Here is a 12,766-nt window from a genome sequence, read left to right as displayed (position 1 = left end):
ATGTTAAATTGGCTCCAAATCAAATTTTAGCTTAAAAAACTGATATGCCGCAGTATAATCCTATTATTGTTATGAAAAAATAATTTGTGTAATAAGACTCATGCTTTCCTCAGAGGATTACACTGTTCCTTCAGATTAAAAATCTCTTCTTCTTCCAGAGCCTTTAAAATCTCACTGTAGTTTAAACAACTGTATCTATCTAGAACTTCAAAGCTGCCTCTCCCTCATCACAAATGTATCTAAGGATGTCAACACACAGTCTTAAAGGTACCTCAATATGGTAGAGCAGTACGAGTAATCCCTTTCTAGACCGGATAGCTACAGGAGAGGGGTGATCTTAAACTTGCTGAACTCCAGGCATGTCTTTCTGATGATTTAATTGGGATTTGTGTCAGGCCCAGAGAGAATGAGTGACTTGCTAATGGTCATGCAAGGGAGTCTGTAGCAGAGCCAAAATCTGAATCCAGATCTCCTGAGTCCTCTATCGCAAAATGATGCTTTCTCTCAGTGGTTTTACTGACACTGTGACCAGAGAGGGGTTACCTACTTAAAAGTTCAATTCCCTATAGCCTAATCAGAGATGTGCTGAGTTCCTTCAACTCCCATCAGCTTCAGAGATGTTGATGAATTTAGGAATTGTATTGTCTGGGAGAGAAGGTACAGTAAGAGCAGAGCAAACTTTTCAAATGAAATGTTTTCTGGTGAGAAATGGAGATTCAGTCACACCAAAACATTTCATGAATTTGTGTTGGTTTGGTCTAATTGTTCATTTTGAAGTGGTGCTGGTGATGAAAATGCATCAGAAAAAAATAATCAGAACATTTGGTTTTGATAATTGCAACACCAAGTGCTTCAAATTTTTTTCAACCCCAAACAAAAGTTTTTTTAACTTTCCAATATGCTGAATTTTTTTGGTCCAATCCTCACATTTTTAAAAAACTTTTTAAAACTGACAATGAATCAAAAATTCATTTTCTCTGACCTTCAGGTCTGGTGCTTACTATTAATTGCATGAGTTGCCAACTCACACTAGCACTGCTCAGCTTTTAGGAAGCTCCTTGTTCACCCGGAGCATGTTCAGAGGCTTAACACAGAGACAATGTGGGTGAAAGAATATTTTTTATTGGATCAACTTCTGTTGGTGAAAGAGCTTTTGAGCTTACACTGAGCTCTTCTTCAGGTCTGAGAAAGGCACACAGAGGCTTAACAGGCATTTTGCACTTCCATGCTAACACTGCTTTATGTCATTTGCTGTGTCACCCTGGTACTATTAGTAACTTGATGTACTTGTCTCTACAATGTGTCCTAAAGAAATGGAAACTCATCCTTGACCGAAGCATTTTTCTTTGACGTAAGAAGACATGGTCCTACCTGTCCATTAAAACCAGCCCCATCTGGCGACTTGAGAAATTCATTGTAAACTTGGTTGGCTCTGCTAATCACCATGGCAACGGCATCCTGGTACTGAGGGGAAGAAATGGCCAGCAGGGGCAAGGCAGCCAGTGGGATGTGGTCTTCACTACTGCTGAGGCAGTTCTCATCATAACTGTAGGGATTCAGGCTGAAGAAGAAGATATTTTCATCAGAAAAATGTTAAAAAAGAAGCTCACAGTATTACAGCCCCAGTATCAGTGTATTAAACTGAAGTGATCTTGGGCTAGCCAGGTTTGTTACAAAACACTGTCCCCTTAAAAAGCAACTATTTAAAAGCGAGGCTTTCCCGATCTGTGTTACATACTGACACTGCTTTAGAAACAGTAGTTAAATCGGAAGGAGTCTGTATAAATCTGATTTATTCTTCACCGTTTATGCGCCTCATTTTTACCCCAAAAGTTGAGACAAATGTCAGAAGAAAACAGATTCAGTTGCTGGTTTTCAGACATTAACACAATAAAACAATGGATGGGATGCAGCTGCCGCACTGAAATATGATTGTCTTACAAATGAATGGCTCCCATTTACATTATTTTTAAAAATACAGGAACATTTCTATCAATGAGATTTTTGTAAATGGTTGTATACATTTTAGAGAGAATTGGACCTGACAACATCCTTTCCAAAAGGACAGAACAAGATCAGCCTGTGTTCTGATTGATTATGTAAAACTGGTTTTAAAACTTATGGCCCTAAATAACATTTAAGCACTCACCTATTAGCATTATACAAAAGCATTTGACTGGCTTGAAAACTGATGTTTAGATTTACTAAGCTACCAGCTTTATCTGAGGGCTTGTCTACATGGTGAGGTAATTGCTCTATAAAGGCATGATGTCTAATGTGCATTAACATATGTAATTGGCCTGTGCATTAATTGGCCTGCTGTTATGCATCAACAGTGCACTTTCACATAGTACTCTATGTTTCCCAGTATCTGTCAGTCATGCCTTTTAATGAGTTTTAAAAGTGAAAGTGAAAAATAATTCCTAGCAAGCATAAACATCAAGTCTATCACCTCATGCTCTCAGAACATATTTATGCACCTTTAAGTTATGTCTACACTACCGGGTTATTTTGAAATAAGTTATTTTGAAATAATAACTCCCAAAATAACCTTATTCTTCATCAGAAGCAGCAGTTATTATTTTGAAATAACTCCCCAGTGTAGACCTGTCCCTAGAGACTAAAATACGGTTCAAAAGTATTTTCAAAATTAGGCTGGATTTTCAGCCAAGGTTGTAGAGGAAGGAAACAAAGACTTAATAAATAATAGCATTTTGCACTTCCTATCCAAAGATCTCAGAGCTCTTTATTTAAACCTCACAACAAGGCAGGTAAACATCACTATTTCACACATGGAAAAACAAGCACAGATAGGCATGGGGTCTCATTTTGAAGTAAATGAGTTTAGTCATTAAAAATAACCAGTATTTGTGATGTAGACAGTCAATCCCTAAAGTCTGCTAGGATTAATTAACAAAAAACTAAGAGGAAGGGAGCAAAACAAGTCCTGCATCTGTGAAACAGAAGACTACAGTACTTGGATAATCTACATCTGGCAATCAGAGGGTACGTCTACACTACAGCGCTAGTTCGAACTAACTTAGTTCGAATTAGTTAATTCGAACTAAGCTAGTTCGAACTAGCGCATCTAGAACTAAAAACTAGTTCGAACTAGCGTTTTGCTAGTTCGAACTAGCGCGTCCACACTGATTGGACGCAGGGGGGCATTTAAGGGCAGCTGAAACCGGTTCTGGCAGGGCATCAGGTCAGCAGTTGCTTTGTGTGGCTGCTGTCTGAGGCTATCTGAGGCTCGTGCTTAAAGGGACCCCCCCTGGACAGCCGGTTCTCAGCTTTTCCTGCTTGCTTGCCAACCTCGCCGAGGGACAGCAAAGCGTCGGTCTCTGTGCCCGTCTGTGTCGGTGCTTCCCTTCGGGGGGGCCGCCGCAGGTGGCAACATGGAGCCACGGCTCGCCCTGCACCTTCTGGTGCACGTTCTGGACTTGCTGCTGCAAGCCTGCCAGCAATGGCTCGAGGCTGCCTGGCACCACCTGGGGAACGTCAGCCCCCTGCCTCTCCGCCTGGCCGCCCTGGGGGCCGTGGAGGAGCCGCGGCGGCGCCCCGGCACCGGCGTGCCCCGCCGCATCTGGCGTCTGGACACCAGCAGCGACTGGTGGGACCGCATCGTCCTGGAGCACTGGGACGACCGACAGTGGACCCAGAACTTTAGGATGAGGAGGGACACCTTCCTGGAGCTCTGCGAGTGGCTCGCCCCTGCCCTGCAAAGAAGGGACACTCGCATGAGGCCCGCCATCCCCCTCCAGAAGCGGGTGGCCATCGCCCTCTGGAAGCTCTCCACGCCGGACAGCTACCGATCCGTCGGGAACCAGTTCGGCGTGGGGAGATCCACTGTCGGAGCAGTGCTCATGCAGGTACGGCGCTCGTCGGCCACCGAGCCGGGGGGGAGGGGGGCTGCGAGGAGGGGATGGGCCGCCCCAGGGACAAAGGGGGGGGCGGGAGGAGGCGAAAGCGCCCCGCACCGGAGGGGTCGGGCTGTCCCGGCCGTACTACACGCCGCCAGGGGGGTTGCTTCCGGGAGTGGGGCGCGGGGCACTGCCAGGGCACGCACGCTCCCAGCCACCCGGGCGCCCCACTGATTGACGCTTTGCTGTGTCTCTCTCCGCAGGTGGTCAAGGCCATCAACCGGGTGCTGCTCCGCAGGGTGGTCCGCCTCGCCGACCCGGATGCCGTCATCCGGGGATTCGGCGCCCTCGGCTTCCCCAACTGCGGGGGGGCCATCGACGGGACGCACATCCCCATCCGTGCCCCGGAACACCAGGCGTCCCGGTACGTGAACCGCAAGGGGTACTTCTCCGTCATCCTGCAGGCCGTATGTGACCACCGGGGACAGTTGACGGACATAAATGTGGGCTGGTCCGGCAAAGCACACGACGCCCGGGTGTACCGGAACTCCTCCGTGTGCCAGCGGCTGCAGGACGGGACCTTCTTCCCCGACCGCCACATCAGGGTCGGGGACGTGGACATGCCCGTCTGCCTGGTGGGGGATGCCGCCTACCCACTGCAGCCCTGGCTCATGAAGCCCTACACGGGGCACCTCAATCCCTCCCGCCAGGCCTTCAATAACAGGCTGAGCAGGGCCCGCATCGTGGTGGAGGGGGCCTTCGGGCGACTGAAAGCCCGCTTTCGATGCCTCCTCACCCGTCTGGACCTGGCCGAGCACAACATCCCTCCCGTGGTGGCGGCATGTTGTGTGCTCCACAATTTGTGTGAGCGGAAGGGGGAGGCTTTCTTGCCAGCCTGGATGGCTGAGGCTGACCGCATGGCTGGACACTACGGTCAGCCCCGCACCGCCGCCGTCCGGGAAGCCCAGCGGGGGGCCGTCCGGATCCGGGAAGCCCTGCGGGAGAGCTTCCAGGTGGAGGAGGAGGAGGACTGACCTCTCCCTGCATGCCCCACCGGGGCCTTCTTCCACCCTACCCCCCCCTTCCCCTTTCCCCTCCCTACCTACTGTCAAATAAAGACACCTGTTTTTCCAACAAAAACGTCTGTTTATTTCACAGAACTGGGGTGGGGGAGGGAGGAATGAAGGTGGGAGAAGGGAGGGGGAAACCTGGGACGAGGGAGCTGGAAGGGGAGGGGAGGGAAGGGAGGAAGGGAAAGGAAAGCTCAGGGGTGGGAGTCTGGGTGCCTCTCCCGTCTCGCCACACTGCGGGTCCGGGGGCGTCGGTGGGGAATGGTTGTGGAGGGGGGGGCAGAGAGGACAGGGGGTGTGGAGGAAGCAGGAGCGGAAGCAGGAGGAGCAGGAGGAGCAGGGGGAGCAAGAGGGGGAGCAAGAGGGGGAGCAGGGGGAGCAAGAGGGGGAGCAGGGGGAGCAAGAGGGGGAGCAAGAGGGGGAGCAGGGGGAGCAAGAGGGGGAGCAAGAGGGGGAGCAGGGGGAGCAAGAGGGGGAGCAAGAGGGGGAGCAGGGGGAGCAAGAGGGGGAGCAAGAGGGGGAGCAGGGGGAGCAAGAGGGGGAGCAAGAGGGGGAGCAGGGGGAGGAGGAAATGGAAAGCGGTCTAGCAGGCTCTGGAGGTGGCCTCGCAGGGCACGGCCCTGCTCCTCCAGGGCCTCCAGACTCCTCTGGCGCAGCCTGAGGTCCTCCTGGACCCAGTGGTCCTGGAGACGGAGCTGTCGGTCCAGGAACCGGAGATGCCGCCTCTGGTAGTCCTCCTGGTTCCTGGCTGTCCTGCTTGCCCGGGCGCGGGCGGCTGCTGCAGGCGGGGTGGTGCGCCCTGCAGTCCCCGGTGCTGCAGCTGTGGTGCAAGAAGACCAGCGGTCAATTACCCCAGGGGCCCAGGTGTGTGAAACCCAGCTCCCCTCTGCAAGGCCAGGGCCCCTGCAGGATCCCCAGCTGCTGCTCCGTAGTGGGCAAGGCCCAGGCGCACGGTCCCGGGGCTCCCTCTCGCCCCAGCCCCCCGTACACATAAGGGGAACACGAGGGTACTCACAGGTGGATGCCTCCCCGGCCTCTGATGATGCAGGCGAGCGGCTCTGTGGGGTGCCTCGGGGGTCCCGGGTCCTGGGAAGGCTGGCGGCAGGCTCCTGGCTCTCAGAGCCCTCTTCCTCCTCCTCGGTGTCCAGGAGCGGTCCCTCTGCCCCGGGGTCAATCACGTCCCGGGGGGCAGGGACGGCATGAGGCCCCAGGATGCGGTCCAGGGCATGGAAGTGGGGGCAGGCCTCCGGGTCGGCCCCTGGCAGGCAGGCCCGGGAGTAGGACTGCCGCAAGTCTTTAATCTTGCAGCGCACCTGCTCCCGGCTGCGCTGGTGGCCCCTGGCGGCCAGGCTGGCAGCCATGCGTCCATAGACGGCCGCGTTCCAGTGGCTAGTGCGGAGATCGTGGACATTTGAGGCTTCCCCCCAAACCTCGATGAGGTCCACGATCTCCGCACTTGACCAGGCGGGCGCCCGCCTTTTGCGCCCCCGGGCAGGCTCCCGGGAGCCGCCAGGCTGGTCGTGGGGAGCAGTGGAGGGCTGGGAGCCCTCGGATGGCTGGCTCATAGTGTGGCAGGTGCAGGCTGTGCAGGCACGGGTGCTTGCAGCCTTGCAACTGGCACAAAGTGAGTAGCCAGCCCGTGGCCCTTTAAGGGCTCCGGGGCCGGGAGGGGGGCAATAGAGTTTCCCTGGTGTTGGCCAGAGTGGCCACCAGGGAAACCTGGGAAGCCTTAGCCTCCCACTAGTTCGAACTAAAGGGCTACACAGCCCTTAGTTCGAACTAGCTAGTTCGAACTAGGCGTTAGTCCTCGTAAAATGAGGTTTACCTAGTTCGAACTAAGCGCTCCGTTAGTTCGAATTAAGTTCGAACTAACGGAGCGCTAGTGTAGCGCATAGGAAAGTTAGTTCGAACTAACGTCCGTTAGTTCGAACTAACTTTCTAGTGTAGACATACCCAGAGAGAAAAAGCAACCAGGGCTCTGAGAAGAGAGATATGAAGAAGATGCTTCAGGCTACATCTACATTGCATTTCTCTTGCGCAAAAGCTTATGCAAACAAAGCATGGATTAGTATATTGCCGCACTTCATTAGCATAATTAATTAGGGGCTGTTTTTGTGCAAGAGGCTTTTGCTCAATAGCCATTCTTCCTGAAAAAATGAGGAAGAACAGCCCAAGAGGGCTTTTGCACAAGAGGGGTGTTTTCTGCAAAAATGACCCCTAATTAATTATGTAAATGAAGTGTAGCAATACAGTGAACCCTCGTTTATCGCGGTAGATAGGTTCCAAACCCGACCGCGATAGTTGAAAATCCGCGAAGTAGGGACACCATATTTAACATGTATACAGCGAGCCCTCGCTACTTCGCGGTTCGACCATCGCGGATTCACGTATATACATAATGTAATGAAAAAAGTCCGCGAAGTCGTGAATCCGCGATGGTCGAACCGCGAAGTAGCGAGGGCTCACTGTATGCTAATCCGTGCTTCATTTGCACAGGCTTTTGCACAAGAGGGATGCAATGTAGACATAGCCAAAATTACCTGGAGTCTTTCCCAATAACCAAAGTATAACACACTAAATGGCCAAGATTACTGGGGCTACTTCAGTATGGTAGTTTTCGGGTTGTTGTGTGTGTCTAAAGCCAAGTCACTTCACAGCACTGTAATTTTCTGGCTCTGGCATATGAAAAAACACTCCCTAAGCTCTGTAAAGGGCCACTGTGAACCAGGCTATAGTGCTGGCTCCCAGTGCTGTTAGCTACTCCCGTCATGGAAATGGTTCATACAGAGCAGCCGCGGCAGCGCTTTAAACTGTTAAGTGTAGACAAAGCCTAAGTGATAGAAAGATAGCACAAAACAAAATGAAGTCCTCTGAAAAACAAAAGCATAAAAGCAAACAAAAAAAAACCATTTAATTTCCTGTATACATTTCAAATGATGCCATTAATTCTGCCATTCTTGTACGGAGTGTAGTCACAACCATGTCCGTCCCAGGGTATGAGAGAGAGAAGGGGGATGAGATAATATCTTTTATTGGACCCACTTCTGTTGGTGAGTGAGACAAGCTCTCTAGCTTACCTAGAGCTCTTCAGGTCTGGGCAATGTACTAGGAGTGTCTCAACTAACAAAAAGGTGGACGAGCTTGTGAGGCCGGGTTTTGACACGTATTTCAAGGGACCATGCAAGGTCAAGTGATCAAATAGCCATCCCCCTGCTCTGACATGTTCATAATGGACAGCTTCACCTTGAGTGGCCCCTTGAAATGAGATGATACTGAGGCTGAGATTTTCAAAGACGTCTACGGGTTTTAGACATACCTCTTCCATTAACTTTAATTGACACGTGTGTGTAAATCTCCTAGACTTTGGAAGCTTCAATCCTTCAGTCCTACAATAAACTCTCTATCTCCCTGAGATTGGGTTGATCTATGTTATGGAATTCTTTTTAACCTGCACTTATAATAATATCATAGCACTTCTGCAGTACCTACCCTTTCACCGGCAGATCTCAAAGGGCTTGACCCCCATTAATCTGCCTTGCACCACACTTGTGAATTCAATACATCTGTACCCCCTTTTTAGCTACTGGGACACAGAATCACAGTCCCCTTGGATGGAGGCTACACATCATATAAGTGCCATAGCTTAAACAGGTAGAGAGAGCTGCCAGCGACACAGAAACATGATTGTACTGAGCTAAGTGGCTAACAATGCATGGAAATACTGCGAAAGAGCCTATAGGCTGAATGAATGAATGCTGGAGTGGGTCAGCTGTACAGGAACAGCCAAACTGGATCAGACTCAGGGTCCATCTAGTCCAATATCCTTTCTCTCCCAGTTGCCAGGACCAGATGCTTTGGGAGAGAGTATAAAACCCTACAGCAGGCAGATGGGGATGATTTGCTGAAGTTGGTCTCCTTCTAATCTCTCATAGTAAGAGATTGCCTTAAGCTCAGAAACAATGAGTTTCAATATCCTTCCAAGCTTGTTAGCATTATCTATTTTAACTCTGCATATTTATCCATATAAATGTCCAATCCCATTTTTGACTCTTCATCTCAAAGACCACCTGCAGCAATGAGTTCCACAGCCCAATTATGCATTGTGTGGAAAAATATTTTGCTTTGTCACTCTGTATCATGGGCTCTATTTGAGGGGGGAGGGGGAGAAGGCTGTCTTTCACTGCACCACCCAAAGCCCATAGCGTGGGGATTGAGTCCATAGAGTGGGAGTGAAGGTGAAGTACATTTTACTCAGAGATGGTAAAGTATGTCAGCTGCTGAGTTAGTCAAAGAACCTAGGAGTCCCTGGCTTGAAATCTTTTGCTCCAGCCATTAGCCATCACAAACTGGAGGTAGCAAACATCTGGGTTTTCTTTCACTGCTAGTATTCATTTTTATTGTGTCAGTGCCTGTGAGCCATAGCAGTCATCTGGGATCTGATTGTGCTAGGCGCTGTACAGCTAACAAAACTGTTCCTGCCTCAACGAATTTACAGCTGAAGTGACTGGTGGGTGGTTGTATGTTCTGTTTCTGAAATGCAAAGACCATAGCAAATACATAATGCTGTATTTTGTTTATGTCCCTTTCCCCCATACTGGTCCTTTCATTCTGTGGGCAAAAAAACCCCACCACCACATACGCAAAGGAACTACACTCAGATGTGATGCAAGATCTACTGGTTCATTTGGCTTTATGTAGCACCCTCCTTCTATGTTCCTTCCCGGGATTTAGTACGACAGGTTTCAGATTCTGATAGGTACCTCTGTATTACAATATTAAAGTGTGCAGTCTGAGATGGGATTAGATCTTTGGATCTTTTAGCACCATAGATAAAACCAGTTTAAGAAGAACGAAACTACTCACAGCCCGGAAATGCAGTCATTGGTCTGGATTTTGCACTGAGCCTCACTGCCAATTTCCATGTTTAGCCTGTGCTAAAGCACTCAAGTGACAGATATTTTGCATCTTAAGAAATTCAACATATTTTATAACCTGGAGTTCAGTTGCTCTGCCAGGCAGCATCAAGTTATCAATTAATATGACTTCACTCTGCCAGCGGATTAGACTATCCAAATGCAAAGCAGACAGATTGCTGAATACCACAGCCAAAGTAAAATAAAACCAAATTTTTAAAATATAAAATAAAATACCTCCCCAGCCATATAACACTCATTTTAAAAATGCACAAAATATTTCTTTGTAATGGGAATTTTTGAAAGAGCAAAAATGATCCCATTGGCATAATAAAAACAAATTACAAAAGGAAATCCACAAGAGAAATATACAGGAGAGGGGGAAATAATAGCCAGCTACATTTCCCATGAGTGAGCAAAGGAATCTGGATCAAGCCCCAGTTCAGCATTTAATTCCTGGTAAATTTATTAGAAATAATTACCTGGCTGGAAAATAACGTTTATTTTTCTTTTACTGCAAAGGTCATGGAAGGAGAGATTTTATTGTTCTTGTCATAAACACAATGAAAACAAAAAATTGGCGCTGGAAAAAGACGCTGTTTAAAAGAAGAAGCGCACAAGAGATAGGCAGGATGTCAGAGACAAACACAAAGGCATTAGCTTGGTGCATTGACAGAGCACTGCAGGAGCATCTTGCAAGCATCAGTTTGGAAGAGCTGCATTCACAAAGCTGGGGGAAGGGAGGGGAGGCTATCAGGAGGCAGGTGAACCCATTGATTGTACAGGTTGTACCTCCAAAATTTGGGACTCTCTGGTCCGTCTGCTGGACCACTGATGCTCCTCGAGCACAGAGCCATAGGAAGCTGCACGGCCAAGCTGGGGCTGTGCGGGAATGTGGCTTCACCCAGCTGTGCAGGGCCAGAGCCCCACGTCTTTCCCCAGCTGGGTGGGGCCTGACTCAGAGCCCCAGCCCCGTGGCTACTCCTGGCTGCACAGGAATGGAGCCCCGCAGCAGGAACTGAAGTCTGTGCCGCCCAGGGAGCCAGCAGTAGCTGGGCAAGCAGCCCAGCCAGGTTCAGGGGGGAGGCAGGGTTGCCTGCTGGGGGCCAGTGATGAACTTGGGGGCTGGTGAGAGGAGCTCTGCCCTGGTCCAGCAAACTCTCTTGTTTGGGAAGAGTCAGGTCCCAATGATGCTAGATCAGAGAGGGCCAACCTGTAATACTATTGCAGATGCAAACAGTATCCCCTTCGTTTCCAGTGCTGAATCCAAAACAGATCTAGGGCCCTGAAGAGTGAGGCTTTAGTTGGAGAAAGATGCTGGTGGGTGGGATGGAGGAGTCCCTTCCTGGTCATCATGAACAAGTGGTACCCGTTCACTGAGTGCAACTCACACACCTGCTAGGTGTGGTTCACTGTCCCATGTAGTGGCACTTAGACCATTTACAGAGAGAGAGAGAGAGAGAGAGAGAGAGAGAGAGAGAGAGAGAGAGCTCTACAGCCTTAGCTGAGCTAACTCGCTTTTAACTCGAGCTGTAGAGGCTCATGCACTAAACTCCAGGGGTCCCAGGTTTGGTTTCACCTGTCAGCATTACATGAGCACAAGTGATACAATGTCATAGAGACAGATGCTTGCCAGGGTAATTGAGATTTTAAGGGGTGGCAAGAGAGAATTTTCAAGAGCCCTGGTCTACACTAGGGCTGTGTCTACATTGGCACCCTTTTCCGGAAAAGGGATGCTAATGAGACAAATCAGAATTGCAAATGCCGCGGGGGATTTAAATATCCCCCGCGGCATTTGCATGAACATGGCTGCCGCTTTTTTCCGGCTCGGGGCTTTGCCAGAGAAAAGCGCCAGTCTAGACAGGATCTTTCAGAAAATAAAGTCTTTTCCAGAAGATCTCTTATTCCTGATTTTAAGAGGACTAAGGGATCTTCTGGAAAAGGCTTTATTTTCTGAAAGATCCCGTCTAGACTGGCGCTTTTCTCCGGCAAAGCCCCGAGCCGGAAAAAAGCGGCAGCCATGTTCATGCAAATGCCGCGGGGGATATTTAAATCCCCCGCGGCATTTGCAATTCTGACTTGTCTCATTAGCATCCCTTTTCCGGAAAAGGGTGCCAATGTAGACACAGCCTAGGACTTTATTTTGAAATAACCCCCCTTAGGTTGAATTTATAAGTGGAGCGTTCACACGACCAAGCCTGTTATTTTGCAATAAGGTGCTGCTTATTTTGAAATCTGTACTTCTGCTTTTCATTAGGAATAACACGAATTCTGAAATAGTTATTTCGAAATAGCGGTTATGTGGACACTCCAGTGCTGCTAATTCGAAATAGCTACCCCGGAGTAACTGAAACTAATTACTCCCCAGTGCTTCCTGAGCTCTAAGTCCGAGGTAGCATATCCATATTAATGGAGCCTGCCTCGAACTGATTTTGATGCTTCCCTGTAGTGAGAACATGCTATTTCGAATTGGTTAAATTGGGAGTCATTAAGTTGAATTTAGTACTTTCAAAATAGTTTCCTAGTGTAGACATGGCCAGAGGGAGTTAGCAAAACTGTTTCCAAATACTAGTAGATGCAGGTCACAACCACATGGCTGGTACCTTTTAATTGACTTCTCTGGGAAGGAGTCATCAGTCTCCCCAGAGGAGAGAACTTCTCTTGACACTTGGGAAAGGAAAAGGCAGATTTAAGCCTAAGAGAGAGGAGGATTAGTCCATTAGACAAGAGTTCAAATAGGGGACCCAGATTCTCAGCTGGTGTAAAATGACGCAGTTACACTGATCTGACCCACGTTCGGCCAAATATCTGAAAGTAACACTATGTTTTTCCTAATGCAGACACTTCACAACAGTTTCCACATCAACATTAGCATGTGAGAGAGAAGGGCGGTATTCAGTAAATGGATGCAATGCAAAGGAAA

At 49.2% G+C, this 12,766-nt stretch overlaps 2 protein-coding genes across 5 annotated transcripts in view; both read right to left on the bottom strand.

Moving 5' to 3' along the window:
- PITPNM3 (PITPNM family member 3) overlaps positions 1–12,766 on the bottom strand; it is a 526,934-nt gene that overhangs the window by 94,200 nt on the left and 419,968 nt on the right. For all 4 annotated transcript variants that reach the window (XM_075904890.2, XM_075904888.2, XM_075904887.2 and 1 more), the window contains one exon: positions 1,372–1,561. In XM_075904890.2, coding sequence (XP_075761005.1) covers positions 1,372–1,561 — 190 coding nt within the window. The remainder of the gene's footprint in view (positions 1–1,371; positions 1,562–12,766) is intronic.
- LOC149521915 (uncharacterized) lies at positions 5,020–6,705 on the bottom strand. The gene is made up of 2 exons (XM_089772166.1): positions 5,946–6,705; positions 5,020–5,750 (listed from the first exon to the last, which is right to left on the bottom strand). The coding sequence occupies exons 1-2, from the start codon at positions 6,493–6,495 to the stop codon at positions 5,125–5,127; spliced, it is 1,176 nt and encodes a 391-aa protein (XP_089628292.1). The 5' UTR covers positions 6,496–6,705; the 3' UTR covers positions 5,020–5,124.

Source organism: Pelodiscus sinensis, chromosome 21 (genome assembly GCF_052426305.1).
Source record: "Pelodiscus sinensis isolate ZL-2025 chromosome 21, ASM5242630v1, whole genome shotgun sequence".
NCBI classification, from domain to species: Eukaryota; Metazoa; Chordata; order Testudines; family Trionychidae; genus Pelodiscus; species Pelodiscus sinensis.
This window is presented reverse-complemented; position numbering and strand designations above follow the sequence as displayed.